General features: G+C 36.8%; 1 protein-coding gene across 2 annotated transcripts in view; it reads left to right on the top strand.

The window, feature by feature from the left end:
• Window positions 1–16,208, top strand: part of TRHDE (thyrotropin releasing hormone degrading enzyme) — a 364,978-nt gene that overhangs the window by 314,940 nt on the left and 33,830 nt on the right. For both annotated transcript variants that reach the window (XM_027595212.2, XM_027595211.2), the window contains one exon: window positions 14,948–15,095. In XM_027595212.2, coding sequence (XP_027451013.1) covers window positions 14,948–15,095 — 148 coding nt within the window. The remainder of the gene's footprint in view (window positions 1–14,947; window positions 15,096–16,208) is intronic.

Raw genomic sequence — 16,208 nt, 5'->3', positions numbered from 1 at the left:
TTCAAATCCATAGGAGTATGGAAAGATACCATAAGAATAATAGTTAAGAATCATAATAACAGGGGCACCTGGGTAGCTGAGTTGGTTAAGTGTCTGACTTCGGCTCAGGTCATGATCTCAGGGTCCTGGGATTGAGACCTATGTTGGGCTCCCTGCTCAGCAGGGGGTCTGCTTCTCCCTCTGACCCTCCCCTGCTCATGCTCTCTCTCTCTGTCAAATAAATAAATAAAATCTCTTAAAAAATAGAATCATAATAATGACAGAAGAAGTAGAACATCAAACAAATAATTGAAATATACCCATCTATGTGATTTCAAAGAATTAAAACAAAGAAATGGGGGGTTTTGTGGGGTTTGTCTTTTGAGGTAAGAGTTTATTTATTTATTTATTTGAGAGAGACCGAGCGAGAGAGAGAGAGCACAAAGAGGGGGAGCAGCACGCAGAGGGAGAAGCAGACTCTCTGCTGAACAGGAAGCCCAATGCGGGACTCAATCCCAGGACCCTGAGATCATGATCTGAGCCAAAGTCAGATGCTTAACTGACCGAGCCACCCAGGCATCCCTGAGGTAAGAGTTTAAAGAAAACATGCAAAAGAATAAAAAAGAGATAAGGCAGCAAAAAGAATGAAGGTGATCTGGCATTACAAGAAAGAAAGCCATGTGAGAAGCAGTATAAATTACATAAACACACGGGGAAACATCGTCAGGGACATAGAGCACAAGCTTGCAATCGTTGAGATCAATGAAATAGAAAAAACAATGAAAATCATAAGATAAATAAGATGCATCTAATGTGTGTGTTGGTGTATGTGTATGTGTGTGCATTTAATATTCATAAAAAAGAAGAAAACAAATTAAAGAAATTTGAAGATATACGAAGAGTAGCTTTCTCACAATAAAGACATGAATATATAGTTTGAAAGGGCACCCTGTGTTTTAGGAAAAAAAACCAAAAACACAGAAAGATTAACGTGGAGATGTATCTTGATAAATAGCCTGAGCTTTCTAAATTAAACAGAAGAACAAGTTACTTAGAAAGTGGAAAATTCAGACTGACTCAGATTTCTATAAGTCCAGAATATTCCAGTGGATAGAATACAAAATCTTTTATACAGTCAACTTATCTTTGCCTACAAAAGAATGGTGATGAGGCTTGAATGCACTTGCACATGGACCCAGGGATAAAGAGGCAAGAGAATTAAGGTTACAAAATAGAAGGCAAATCTTTAAACCAAGAAAATGTAGAAATGATTCAGCAAGTGAAAATCCAGAGGGGCCACAGAGTTTAGTAGAAAGTGTAAGTCTGATGATTTCCTCATCTTTCTTATCAGGAAACAGTGGATACAGATTTAACCATGAATAAGTCAATAGGAAAAAAAATTCTTTTCAGATAGCTTACTTTAATTGAGATGAAGTTCCTTTTGAAAAGATAGAGTAGCAAATGCAAATTTTTACAGAGTATTTTAGTCACATGGAGTGACAGTTTTCTGCCATTTTTCTAAAATTACAAATTCTTTGAGAGACCTTATCACTTTGTCATTTTTCTTCTAAATTTCTGCCTTTTGATATTAAATACATGATTCTTGTGAAAATTATTGTTGTATTAGAATTATATATTAAATAATATGATAATGACTTTTATTAAATTATGATTCCAGAATTATTTTCCTCATAAAAGTGGTTCTCTTACTAGAGAGAAATTTCTAATTTTAAAAATTTTTTATCAATTTCAAAATATTTTTGAACTACATGTGATCGTTTTAGCAAAATATAAAATATTTTAAGCATATGGTTCTTATTAAAAAGAGACACTATTTTATTTTTACACTAGTATTTTTAAAATAATGTAAATTAACTAGCACTTTTTTTTATTGTTTTGTATCTTCATTGATGCTTCAACTTTAAAAAATTGCTTCCTACAAGTGGTAATGAGGGGTAAATTTTCACACAGTAAGCAAGAACATAACTATAGGGCTGTTATTAAAATTAATGAGTGTCATTGTTAGAACACAGTAAATCTATACCATTAATGTTCTCTAATTGTTAATCATCATTAAGGAGTTAGAACATCATTATCACTACTTTTTTTCCTAAGTTTTATTTGAACATCAGTGTTAAAGAAAATCAAAGAAAGGTTAAGGTCTTATATTTCTGAGCTGGGGATCCAGGATTAATTAAATATTTCCATATGAGTAGTATATCTTCAGAATTTTGTGACCCTGAGAGTTGAAGGATAAACGGAGAGATTGAGAGCGATGTAGCTAGCAGAGGAAGCTACTTCCCTCCCTAACCTCTGTTCCTGGAGGTTCTGTGATTTGTCTACATGTTAGCATCCCAAAGGACAAGAATTATCTGTTATTTTAATATATAGTTGTTGGCTGATCTCAAAAGGATTTTAATGTATTTTAATTCTAAGAATGGAAAATTTCCTCAAATAAATCCAGAACTCCTTGTGTGTACAAATTCTCAACTAAGTTGATCGTATTGTTACAGGGCCGGTATTTATTTTATACACTGTGGCTTGGCAAATTTGTTTATCTTCGTCCTTCATTTCTTTAGGTTATCATTTAGCCCCCTTATGAAAGAGAACAAAGTACCACAAGTTTAGCTAACATGCCTGCCTCCCTAAAGGTGATTTCAAGTGGGTACAGGGCTCTTCTTTTTCAAGATACTAATCCTTTTTTTATACAATGAATTATATAGTTGAAGTCCTTTTTCTATCTCACTGGTAATAAAAAGTATTTTTACCTTCCACTTTTCATCTACAATGCCACTGAGTGGCTTTTAACTCTAATTTGGAATGGAGTATAATATTCTGAGAGGCAGGAAAATATCACTTTAAATCATGAAGAATTAGATTAGATATTTCATTTCATCATAAGTAAAGATGAATATTTTACTAAGATTAGAGGAGAAAATGCATGATGCACAGAGAAGTTGTGTCCTTCTCTCTGCCTTTCTGTCATTCACCATTGTTGCCAGAAATCATTTCTTTGACATGCTAAGAGCAGTTGTGATTGAATTTAGGAGAAATATGGATGATTGTTATCATTACTAAATGAAAAGGACTTCTTCTCCTTCGATTCAATAGAAAATATGTAAAGAAAAACAAACAAAATGCTTGTCACATTTTGTACAGTCGACATAAGACAGATGATGGGATATTTCTCTGACTGAGGGCTGAGTAAATCACCTCATTTTCATTGTATCCACAGTGTTGACCAACGTGCTGCCAACCTGGCTTCCCACTTGTGATTTAAACACATGAGTCAGAATGACTTTGGAGGGTTGTGATACTCACGGATATATGGGGAGCTTATATGTGGGATTCTCACAGCTCTACAGCAACCCTGTCGTTCTTGTGACAGAGCCCGTTTGACTGGTTTTGGATTTATGATAGAAATAATTCAGAAGAGAGTAATAATTTTCCCTTGGCAATTACACTACCATTTGGTACTTTGTCCCTAACGGGAAAATGAATGCGCTGGGATCTATCCATGAGTTTAGTAGCTCAGTGTAAGGAACAAATCAAGGTCAGAATACAAATGCAGAATACGTGGTTGCCGAATTCTCATTCTGGTTCTCCAACCCGAAAGCTCACCACATTTCTGTGGACCTTTAGAGTTTACAAAAATCGCTTCCATTTCTTGTCTTTCAGCTTTCACAGCGACTCTGGGAAGTAAATACCATTGCTCTCATTTTGTAAAGAAGGAAACCAAGACCAGAAATGTTGCCTTTCTTGAGTTTGTTATTCAGCAAATATTTTTCAATTTTTTTTTCAAGTAGTTCCATTCCCAACGTGGGGCTTGAACTCACGACCCTGAGATTGAGAGTCACATGCTCTACAGACTGAGCCAGCCAGACACCGCTTCAGCAAATATTTTTAAACATAGACAATAAGAAGGCTTTCTGATGCACACTGGGGATACAAACATATATAAGACTTAGCCCTTCTTTGGTTTTTTAAAACTATTTATTATGAGTAATTTCAAATATACCCAAAAGCCAGTAGAAGAGTGTATCCATTGCTCTGCATCAGCAATGATTAACTCATGGTCAGTCTTATTTCACCCACATCTCCATCCAACCTTTCATATCATTTTGAAGTGAATTCCAGACATCATTTCATAAAATAATTTTCACTATATGTCTCTTTAAAAATGACATTATTAAACATGGTGTGACCTAAAATTAACATTTCCTCAATAATATCAAAATCCAGGAAGTGATTAAATTTCCAATGGTCTCATAAGTGCCATTTTTTTTTTTTACACTTTGTCTGAATTAGGAGTCAAATAATATTACTGCTCTGTGGTTAGTTGATGTATCTTTTCGATCTCTTTTAAACTATTGATTTTTCCCCTTCACCTTCAAAACAAAAGTTCTTTCCAATGGTGAGGAATGAGTTTGTTTGTCCTACATGATTCCCACTGTCTAGATTTTGCTGACTACATCCTCACTGTGTACTTTTTTATGTTCTTTTATCTTCTCTATTGCCTGTAAATTGGTAATCAAATCCAGGGCCTTGATCCATTACAGGTTCACCCTTTTAGCAAGTTTGCTTCACAGTTGACTCTATGAATGCATAAAAGAAATAGTCATCTTTTTATGACATTTGCAGCTATTACTCTTCAATGCCTAAATCTGTTGATTTACTAGAGGTTGCAAAATGGTGATTCACTGGTTTTTCTTCCATTCATAAACAAAATAGTTCTCTCAAGAGAAACTTGCTTTCACTTACTATTTGGTGACCCAGTGATACAGTTTTTAAAGAAAGGCAGGATAAATGCCTGAATGTTTCCCTGTACTTTTTAGTTTCAAAAATGCGCCAGTTTTCTAGCATGCTCCATAGTGACCAATTATTTTGTTTTGTTTCGTTTTTAGTTAAGTACCATTTTGTCCTATGGATTTGAGTATATTTGATAAGTTTAATTCCATGGTAGTTTTTCTTTTTATTGATACTCAAGGTGTTCTAACTTTGGCCAGGAGCTTCTTCAAGTTGATTGCAGAGCCCAGGTGTAATGGGTTGCTGTCACTTTGTACTTGTTAGATTCCCTTTATCACTTTTGGTGGCTCTTCTAAAACTTTCCCACCTGTGTCATTATTCTCTTCTGCATGGCTAGATTATACTCTCAAAAGTGTTTTTCTTTTCTTTTTTTAAAGGCATCCATTTGGGACTGAATCTTCCTGCTTAATTATTTACCTTTGTGTCCGTCTAAAATTCAGACCTTAGCTGTATGTTTAGAAAATTATGTACAGAATTAAAATGGCTGCATATATGTAATGATTCTTCTATGAATAGACTGGGAGTGAGATTGGCTTGGTTTTGTGAGTTCTCAACTCTTTGCCAGTATTCAACTCTTCATTCTTTCCTTCTTAGTCTGTGTATAGGACCCTCACACCACTTTCCATAGCCTCAACTTCTCCTTTCTTGTAAGACTTTGAGATGGAAAATATGTTCTGTAGTTTGAAATATTTCCTCTTACTTAAAGATCCTAATTGCATATGATTACCCCTCCCTTTCTTTTGTAGACCACATCCCAGTACTCTCTTGTTTGGCCTGCATCAACAATATCTCTGAAAGCAATGTGTTGTTGCAATGCATGCTCCTTATGGTAGATATATTGCCACTAACTGGTGTCAGGCTTTCCAGGCCAGAGTCTGGGCTGAGAGTGTTCTTGTCTTATGGAGATTAGACCAGGTACCAAAGGAACCCAGGGAATTGGGGGGCAGTGGCGAATAAAGTGGTTTTGCCAGAAGTGGCCCCAAATGACCAAAGTCTAAAAGCTATATCAACAATAAGTCCACTAAACTCTCCATTTCAAAGTCATAGCCATGGACCATACCACTCTCTCCTTCCCCATAGGTTCTGTTACATTATGTTTCCTTCATAAGGCCTCCAAAGATTACTCCCGCTAGATGTCCTCTATATTCTTCTTCTCATTTTTTTTTCCTTTTACTAGAAGACGGGAGAGGGAATACAAAATGACCTGCCAGGCCTTTTTGGTACAGTGATAAGAATATTGGTGAAGGAAGACTGGGTTCAAATACCAGCACCACCATTTATTTGCAATATGATACTGGAGAGGTGAGATAGCATTTTGAGCCTCAATTTTGATCTGTAAAATGGGGCTAGTGATATTGCTCAGTTCAGAAGATTGTAATGAGGATTTAATAACATAGTGCATATATATAGCACTTGGCACAGGGTCTGGGATACCAGGGAGCACTAAATCAGTGTTGGTTACCACAGTGACTGCCTACCATTTTTCCTTTTACCTAAACCAACTGCTGATTGATGAAGCCTGAGAACGTGAACTTAGATTTGCCAAGAATCACAATGTGTTATAACTTTTAGCATGATAGTTCCCAATTGGGTGTTCCATCCAAAGAAAATCATTCAGAGTATATAAAAGCATTGTGCACAAAGATGTTCATGGCTCTGTTAACTTAGGTATACCCCAAGCACTCAACAATAGTGAACTTTATCTTTCCAACAGAATGTTGCTAGAACTAATCCAAAGGTAATTATGAAGAATTACTAATAATATGGCAAATTTTTATACGTAAAATATGTAAACTTTTATGTGTAGTATAATACAATCTATACAAAAAGCAAAACTTTTGATATAATGTCAGATAAGAGGATATATAACCAGGTATTTTTTTAAAGATTTTTTAAAGGTTTTTATTTGTTTAAGTAATCTCTGCACCCAATGTGGGGCTCACACTCACAACCCCAAGATCATGAGTCACATGCTCTTCTGACTAAGACAGCCAGGCACCCCCTAGTTCTTTTTAAGCAGTTTGGTTTCAGTGCTATTTTTCTATTTTCTAGTTTCCTATTATTCACACATTTCTCTAAGATAAGCAGCCAAATAGGAATTTAGAAACTCCATCGAATTATGGGTTTTTAGATTAATGATTTGATATCCTGATGTCAGTAACATCCTGTTGTATTTTTTAAAATCTTTTTACGCCTATGTGCCTATGGAGAACATTGAAAAGTTTCACTGCCCAGTGGCAGAATTCCATACCAAATTTAAGCATTGTATTTTCTGTGGAAATCATAACCTATGTGGATTATTTTCCTGGTGGTCTTTCAGGCTGTTTTCACTATTTAAATTCTGGAATAATTCTGCTGATTAACCCAGAGAGGAATGTGCATCTTCATGGTTTAAAATGTGTTCATTGCCTAAACAACTTTGCAGTCCCATACCATCAGATGCTGTTTTTGTTTGTTTGTTTTTGTTTTTGTTTTAGCAATTGAGGAACAATAAATAATGCGTAGATAAGCTTTTGGAATATTTTTTCTTCCTAATACCTGCATAAGATACTGTTTCTAAAACAAGTCTCATGTGAAGCCTACCCCCCAAAAAATCACTGTTTTCATGTCAGTAACTTCACTCACAAGGTATGTTTTTCTTATAAGCATAGTCTGTAGAGTGAGAGAGGGAGAGGGCCAGCTAGGAGATCATATTTCACTCCCTTCTCATCTGGGAGGACCACATGGCATATTCGGGTTTCCTCTCTACAGCAGCTAGAGTCACCCTTTCAGGAGCATAAATCAGATCAAGCACTTGCAGGGGCTTTCTATCACCCACAGAAAAACAAGCTGAAGCCCTTATTTAAGGGCTTTCATGATCTAGCGCCACCAACCTCTGCAACCTCCTCGTACCTAGCCTACTCTTCCGTGGCTCACTCCACGCCAGCCACGAAAACCCCTTTTTGATTCTGCCCAATGTCCCCAGTTTATCCCTGGCTTAGGACTTTTGACCTTGCTGTTTCCCAGGAGGCCCGAATTCCTCCCCCACCGGATTTGCTCAATCTAGTTTCTCGTGTCATGCAGGCAGGTGTCCTCACTGACATCTGGTCTAAGCCTCCTCTTTAAATCATTCCCCATAGTCCTCCGGTCCCTACTATCGCTCACTTGCCCTACCGAGCACCTGGGCTTTGATGATGTATTCCCTCATGTACTAGACTTAACGTGATGAGTGCTATGATAGTGACGTGTAAACAGATGTTAAAGGAAAGGAGACAGAAAGCATTTAACTCTAGCTCAAAGTGGTATTTAGGGAGGCAGTCTCACGTGGTAGAATCAGTGAGAGCTTTCTTGTCAGTCGTGGTTTTCAATTCCAGCTCTGTCACTTATTAGCCAAGTCAGCTTGGCAAGTTGATTATCTTCTTTAAACTGCAGCTTCTTTATCTAAAAAAAGGTGGGGGGTGCATAATAGCACTGATTCTGAAGTTTTTAAGGATAGTAAACTAAAGCAAACTTAGACCATCTTTCCATAACACCATACCATATGGTAAATCCTCAATATACGATAGCTTAAAATAAGTTGATGGGTTTCTTTTAAAAAATAGTTAACTTCACGCTATGTGCTATGGTGAGAGCTGTGAATTGTGTAAGACTGTTGAATCACAGACCTGTACCTCTGAAACAAATAATACATTATATGTCAAAAAAAGAAAAGAAAAAGAAGGTAGCCTGAGGGGAAGAGTGAAGAGTGAAGGGGGGGAAATCAGAGGGGGAGAGGAACCATGAGAGACTATGGACTCTGAGACACAAACTGAGGGTTCTAGAGGGCAGGGGGGTGGGAGGGTGGGTCAGCCTGGTGATGGGTATTAAGGAGGGCACATTCTGCGTGGAGCACTGGGTGTCATACGCAAACAATGGATCATGGAATACTACATCAAAAACTAATGATGTGATGTATGGTGATTAACATAACATAATAAAAAAATTGTTAACTTCAGCCATAAAGCTAAGGATGTTTTCCTTTTCAGGTGAATAGCTAACATCTATTAACTCTTCCAATTAATAACCAAGCATTGACTCTGCTTTTTAGCATTACCAAGTATCCAGAGGATCCCTGTATTTAGATGATGGCTGATTTCTTCAGAAATTATACTTGGAAATAAAGAAGCAAGTGTGTGTATAGAGAAGAAAGGCTGGTTGTGGTGATGGTAGGGGGACTGCACAAGTTGCAAAAAACTATTTGTGGATGTTTTATTTTTAATCTTCAAATCTTTATTGAAGAAGGGACCCTAGAGATCATGTAGTTCATCCTTGTCCATTTACTGACTAGGAAAAAGATTTCCAAGCCCACCATCAATTTACTTTAGTACATGGTATAAAATAATGCTGTTGCTTCAAGGAGAGTAGGAAAGTAATTTGCTAATCAGAAAAAGAAAAAGAACGTAGATGTTTATACAATGCTTCTACTTTCTCTCTGGCTATAAAGCTATTTCATTTGGCTATAGACTAGCTTATTCAAAGCTCCTTAGCTAGATAGCAATGGCCTTCTTATCTTCTGTCGTGTATACCATTAATAAACAAGATGACTAAAAATACTATAAATAACACTCTAATAGACTTTTCCCATCCTGCTGGTATCTATTAACCCTAGAAAATGCTTAATTTAAAAAATACATATGTGTATATTAAAGTTTTAATATGCTTGTAAAGTGCTCCTATTTTGAAGAACAATGACATTATTGCCATAACTTAATTTAGTGTAAAAAAATATTTATTGAGTACCTATTTTATACTGGATTCTGCCGTAGGCTATGGGGATACAAAGATAGGCAAAGCATGCTTCATTTCCTTAAAGAGCTAAGTCCAGTGAGTGAAAAAGATCATATTATATAAAATTATGATTAATATCATGATAATTATTACAAAGATTACTGTTATCAAGGTGTTCTGTGAGCCCAGAAAAGAAGTGCCTAAGTCAGTTTGGAAGAAGGCTTCCTGGAAGAGAAGGAACAGAAGAAGGAGGGGCTCTGAGAACTCTTTATTGTGCAACTTTTTGTGGTTCTAATTTCAGGGGCTACAAATAAGTAATTTCGTTTCCATCTCTGCAGACAACATTTCTCCAATGCCTGAATCATAGCTTTAGTTTCTCTATGACCTGACCAAATAGACTGTTGGTTGACAGAGATACCTTCCCTGTGTATTTCCCTTTTTAGTCTATGGTACTCTGAGGACTACTGGAGTTTCCCGTCTCCACCATAGGATCTTCCCACAAACAACACATAAAAGTCTTTAACAATGTATAACAAAAGATAATAGATAAAATAGTAAACTTTTAAATTAAGGATGTTAGCAATTGCTTTAAAAATCTGTACCTTAAAGGAGAGATATAGTGTCTCCTGGACATATTGTGAAATATGTAGTAGGTGATTTATTGGTTTTAAATGAATATTCCATTAGTGAAACCTGGAGTATGATGTTCTGAAGAGTCTGATTGTGCTTTTTTTTATTTTTTTCCAAGTTTCAAGCACCCGGAAGCCAAATGCTTTTCAAGGAAATTCACATAAAATAGGCTATTTGTGTGCAAGCCACCCATCTCAGTAGATTCAAGAGTTAACTAACATTCACAGAATTTAGAGCAGTTTTTAAATAGCAGTTTTGGATCTTAGGTGAGAACAAAGCCAGCTAAGATCAGTGCATTTCAATATCAGCTAATATTGTCTGGTTTTAATCTTCTTATAAAAAATACTCTCTTGTATGCCTGAAGACATATTTCATTGCAAGCTCCAGTAAATTGAAGGAGACGAGGATATGTGTGTGTTTATGGAGGGGGAGTGGTGCCAATGGGCAATCTTTTATCTATTTCTTTAACCTTCCTCATTTGTTTCATTTCCCCCGTATCTTTTCTTTGATTCCTAAATTATTTCTTTTTTTTTTTAAAAGATTTATTTATTTATTTTAGAAAGAGAGTGAGCAAGTGGGGGGAGGGGCAGAAGCAGAGGGGGAGAGAGAACCTCAAGCAGACTCCCCACTGAGTTGGGAGCCCAATGCAGGGATTGGGATCCCACGACCCATGAGATCATGACCTGAACTGAAATCACGAGTTGGACGCTTAACTGACTGAGTCTCCCAGGTGTCCCCCCCTAAATTATTTCTTATGCCAACCTATACCCCATTAGTACAGAAGATAGATATCATCTACAACCTCTTTCTGAAATATTAATAAAGCACACTTAGCTGTACATGAAAAATTATTTAAATTTGCTAATTTTTCCCCTATTTTGTTAGCAACATTTCTCTGTGATGATGTAAATCTAGGGCAACTGCATTTTGGCATCGGGACCCTAAATGTGCTCCCTACTGGGCTGATTACTTGGAGCTAATGTAGTGTTCCATTCATTGGATTCCACACGCTTCCCCCATATTGATTGCATTATCAGTAGTAGTAATCACAGATATCATTACCAGTCAATTACACAAACACATATCTAAAGTAGGTAACTTATTCACCAACATTATCTCTTACAAGTCTTCATTTTGTAATGAAGCTGATCATCTTGACCAATTGAGTGTAGCTACATATTTTGATCTGGTAGGCTTAATGTGAGTGTATTGAATTATGTAGTAGGTAATTACTTACATATGTTTGTAACAACACAAATGGGAGCAATTTGAATGTAATCTGTTTCTCGTTCTGTTTGAGGGCTGCATTAGAGAAGGTTAACTGCTTTAAAAAATAGACCCAAGCATGTGTTTCGATCAAACACAACAGAAGTGTTTTTCCTGCTTATGTAACAGAACTGGTGTGAGAACTAGTACATGGGCATGCAGTCATCCAGAGACCCAAGTGGGTTTCTGACGTATTCAGTACAGAGTTCCAAAGTCACCCTGAAAGATTGACTTCAGGGAAAAAGAATATTGGGGAGCCAATGGGAGAGGTCTATGGGCTAACCCTGGCAGTGATGAGCATTCATGCTCTGTTGGGTAGTCACATGACCACACCTAACTACCAAAAAAGTGGGAATTATAATCTCTCCTAAGAAGTAGAGGAAAGCATGGATTTTTGGTGAGCAGTTAGCAATTTTTACCATAAATACTCAAAACAGAACTTGCTCTCTTTCCCTATTTAATGAATACTTTCCTTGGCTTGTCATTATTTGGAACTTCTGTCAGCTTACTTTTCTTTTCTTTCTTTTTTAAAGGTTTTATTTATTTATTTGACAGAAAGAGAGAGAGCACAAGCAGGGGGAGCTGCAGGCAGAGGGAGAAGCAGGGAGCCCGATGCGGGACTCGATCCCAGGACCCTGGGATCATGGCCTGAGCCGAAGGCAGACGCTTAACTGACTGAGCCACCCAGGCGCCCTGCTTTTATTTTCTTTACACTCTGTCAGATATCTTCTAAAACCTATATCCAAGCCCTGCCTCTTAGACTTCCACATAGTAAACAACTGAAGAACGGAGAATAAAAAGATCACAAAGTATTTTTTCACATTTTTAAACAAATAAAGTATGACCGTAGTATTGTAATATTTGTTGCAGTTGAAATTGTAGACAGGTAGGTTAGGATAAAAGGCTTTGGGGGCTAAAAAAGAGGTCTTCTTTTTCAACCCTCTTACTTCATAGATAAGGAACGTGAGGCTTGGCAAGATGAATTTGTTTAATTCTATGGGAAGTATTAGTAGATCCCAACTCTTTCTCAAATCCAAGTCTCTTCCATAACGTGATTAGTCATCTTCTGTCATCACATTTCCTACAAAGCCTAAGCCATTGAATAATGACCATCTATTTACAGGAAAGAAGCAAAGCACAATACATTGTAACTGACGTAAGGCTAGTATGTTTAAATCTGCAATAAAATAGATCCCATACCTTTCTAGATTTTCCAAACTCACTTGAAGACCCATTATAAATTAGCTGCTCACTCGAGGGTTTTTGTTGTTGTTGTTGTTTTTACTGCATTATTTTTCTTACTTCTTCAACAAAAGAATAATGGCTTCTAGATAAATCTTCTACAACTCTAAAATTATATAATCCATGGCATGTAGATTATAAATTTATGATCACCATGCCAAGTAATATTTAGAATTAAAAGTTCAAGGGAAACAAATGACAGAATTTGAAATATTGAAAGGTATGTTTCTTTTACGAGGGAAAGCCAAATCATTTTTTTATTAAAAAATTATATTGCCCTGTGCCTCAGTCAGTATGGCTCGGTCAGTTAAGTGTCTGCCTTAGGCTCAGGTCATGATCTCAGGGTCCTGGGATTGAGCTCTTGCTGGGGCTCCCTGCTCCGTGGGGAGTTCGCTTCTCCATCTCCCTCTGCTCTCCACTTGCACCCCGCATGCTCTCTCTCTCTCACTCAAATAAACAAAATCTTTTTTAAAAAAGTTTGCTACCCACTAAAAAGGCAATATAATATTTTTTTTAAATATTTACTTGTTAGAGAGAGAGAGAGTGCATGTGTGAGGTGGGGGGGGGGCAGAAGGAGAGGGGCAAGCGGACTTCCCCTGGAGCTGGGAGCCTGACTGGGGAGGGGGGAGCCAGGATCACAACCTGAGCCAAAGGTAGACGCTTAACCCACTGAGCCACTCAAGCAGCCCAGTGGGTAGCAAACTCTTAGAAGTAAGCGTAACTGTGTTATTGAGATGCTATGCTACCCTAGCCACAAAGACAAAATTTCTCATTTAATAGTCATTGCCCTAGCCTAATTTCATACTTTTTCTGCAAAGATGTTTAAAATGACAACAGTACAGGAAAAGTGGCACAAGTCTAGATGTAGTCTAAATCATACAAACTTTAAGAAATTTTGAAATTATGTGGAAATTTGGGGTGATTCTTGCCATTCGTATTTATAGCAGACATTAACTGTGACTGATGGTTGATCTTATGCCATGAGTGAACCAAAATCATTCGAGTGACACACATCTGGGTTTTTTTAAAAGTTTAAAGAAAACTCAAACATCATCTTCAGACTTGGTTTTTCTTATGAACATCTAAACATGGCTGCAAGTTTACCGTAGAGTAATTTTTGCTTGTCACGGTGAGTAAGAATTAGATAATCTGGCAAACTTATTTTAGGTGAAAATGAGACAAGGCTTTGCTCCTTGCCTGTGCACCAAGCACAAATTAAAAGACCCGTCTAATTTTGTGATGTTACAAAAGAACAACAGTGTGAAAGGTAGATAAAGGAGATAAGCAGGCTTTGGTTGCTTTCATATTCAGCTGGTCCCCGCATTAGAAGTCTGCATTCAGTTGATTATTCATGTAAAAAAAAAAATCCAGCAAAACACATCGTGTCACGATGTGTATGCATCAGGGACATCGAGGCTAAGACAGACCATCTTTTAATGTACTGTGGATTGTCATTTATATTGCTTTGATTTGCAAGGATTTTATATGCAGTCTCCTGGAGAGTAGAGATAGACACTTCTTTTTGGATCCTTTTTTGGATATACCCTCTTTAAATATGGGCAACATGTGTTCAGATCATTTTAAAAAGCTACAGTTTCATATTCTCCAAAGAGTCTGACATTGGTCCCCAAGGTGACACAGCATCTATTTTGAAAGAAAAATAATAAATGGGAAGAGCCTGTTCTTTCAACTTTTTTGGAATTTGGAGTCTATTAAAATCTAACTGAGATTTTCATAGGTGTTATGGAAACCATTTCTTTTGAAAAATGTTCAAATTGTAATATGACATAGATACAGTCAAAACCTGTAAGTTGCCTCTTGAGTTTGATTGTTCTTTTGAAAACAATCCGTATTAAGTATTATTACACAGAACTACATGAAGAGCAAAGAGAATGCATCGAGAAACTGAAATTGCATTTTAGTAATCAATTATTTTCAGTTACATGTGACTTCGGAAGAGTTTCTCTGAAGAAAAATACCTAGAGTTGATTTTATTCAAATTTGGGAATTCTTTCCTTTTAAAAAAATATGCATTCTGATATTTTTGTGTATGTAAATTTTTAACTCTCTAACTCTGTATATATTAAGGCACATGGCATCCTAAGTAGGACTATATTTAAAAAGTGAGTAATTTTATTTTTATAGCACTGAGTATGGCTTCTTTATACTGTGATGAATCTTGCTTTCTGCCTTTTATTTGCATAAGTAAAATCTTCATTTTTGCATCATCATGTATATTTTCGGCATATCATTAACATTAACTTTTTTGACTGTGCAGAGCCGGCTATTTGCCTCAGCATATTCCCCTGGAGATTATCAGATACCTGTCTGAGGAGAAGGATTTTCTTCCTTGGCATGCTGCCAGCCGAGCTCTTTATCCCCTTGATAAATTACTGGACCGCATGGAGAAATACAATGTCTTCAATGTAAAAAGACATATTTTCTTCTTTCTTATTTTCAGATGATGAACTGTTTTCTCATTATCCACTTTATGCAACTGGTCCTGGGTTATTTGTGTTTCTTCTTCTAATTTGTATTATCATTTTTGTCCTGATTTTCTGTGCAACACTGATGACAATTACTTGAAGAAGAAATGTAGTAAGAGCTACTTTTCATTCTGGCCTAAAAGTGTCAATTAAGCTTAAATGCCTCAGAATTTAAGAACAAATATACATGGCAAATCCTTAAAGTTCAAACTTACTTTCCAAGTGTTAAAGGGCTCTGTGTTCACAAAGGACTTAACCTGGGTAGAGGGATCCCAAAGATCTTAACAGAATATAGACAGTTTCAGTAAAGATTCTTAGCCATTATTTTTATCCAAAAGGGCATAGCGAATTCAGTTCACTTCCTTAATTAACAAGGGTAAGATCAACATTGAGGCGAGAGCCCATTCATAATTGGGTCCAAGGGGATACAGGAGAGCAAACAATAGATAATCCAAATAGACACAAAGACATGACAAACATTCCAAAATGTTACCTGACCAGATTTCCCAAGCTGAAGTCTGGTAAGCCAAAGCTGCACAGTGGACACCACCTAATCTAATTTAATAACCATTTTGAATAAGGTAAGGATTAAGTATAGCTAATGACCTTTTGATTCCTAAATTTCTTATTGCCAGTGAGGCTTTGCATATGACACTGTGTCCCTGTGCCTTCTCTCCCATCTTTGAGCCCAGTTGGTTCCCTTCAGTTATCTTCGGAGTCTGCCCTGTGTTTTATAAAATCACCCTATGTCTTATGGCACACTGGCTCTGCTAATTAACCTCCACTAATCACTTGAGACTGGATTGCCATGGCATGAAATCTGTGTCTTAGCCCCCTCTACATTGTCTGATGGCCATCAGAGTTGCTTCTTGTTTCCTTATTCCAAGTCTGCACGCAAACACCTCCGTTTTATTATTTTCTTTAATTGGAATAATCCTGGCTTGACTGTGCATTGTCATTGGCATGGTCTAATCCCTGAGAACAGACATGCAAAAAAAACGGATCGTTACAGTTCCGGTATAACTTTTCTCTGCTAGAGAAAGACTTCACTTC

The sequence above is a fragment of the Zalophus californianus genome, chromosome 9 (genome assembly GCF_009762305.2).
Source record: "Zalophus californianus isolate mZalCal1 chromosome 9, mZalCal1.pri.v2, whole genome shotgun sequence".
In the NCBI taxonomy this organism is placed as follows: domain Eukaryota; kingdom Metazoa; phylum Chordata; class Mammalia; order Carnivora; family Otariidae; genus Zalophus; species Zalophus californianus.
This window is presented reverse-complemented; position numbering and strand designations above follow the sequence as displayed.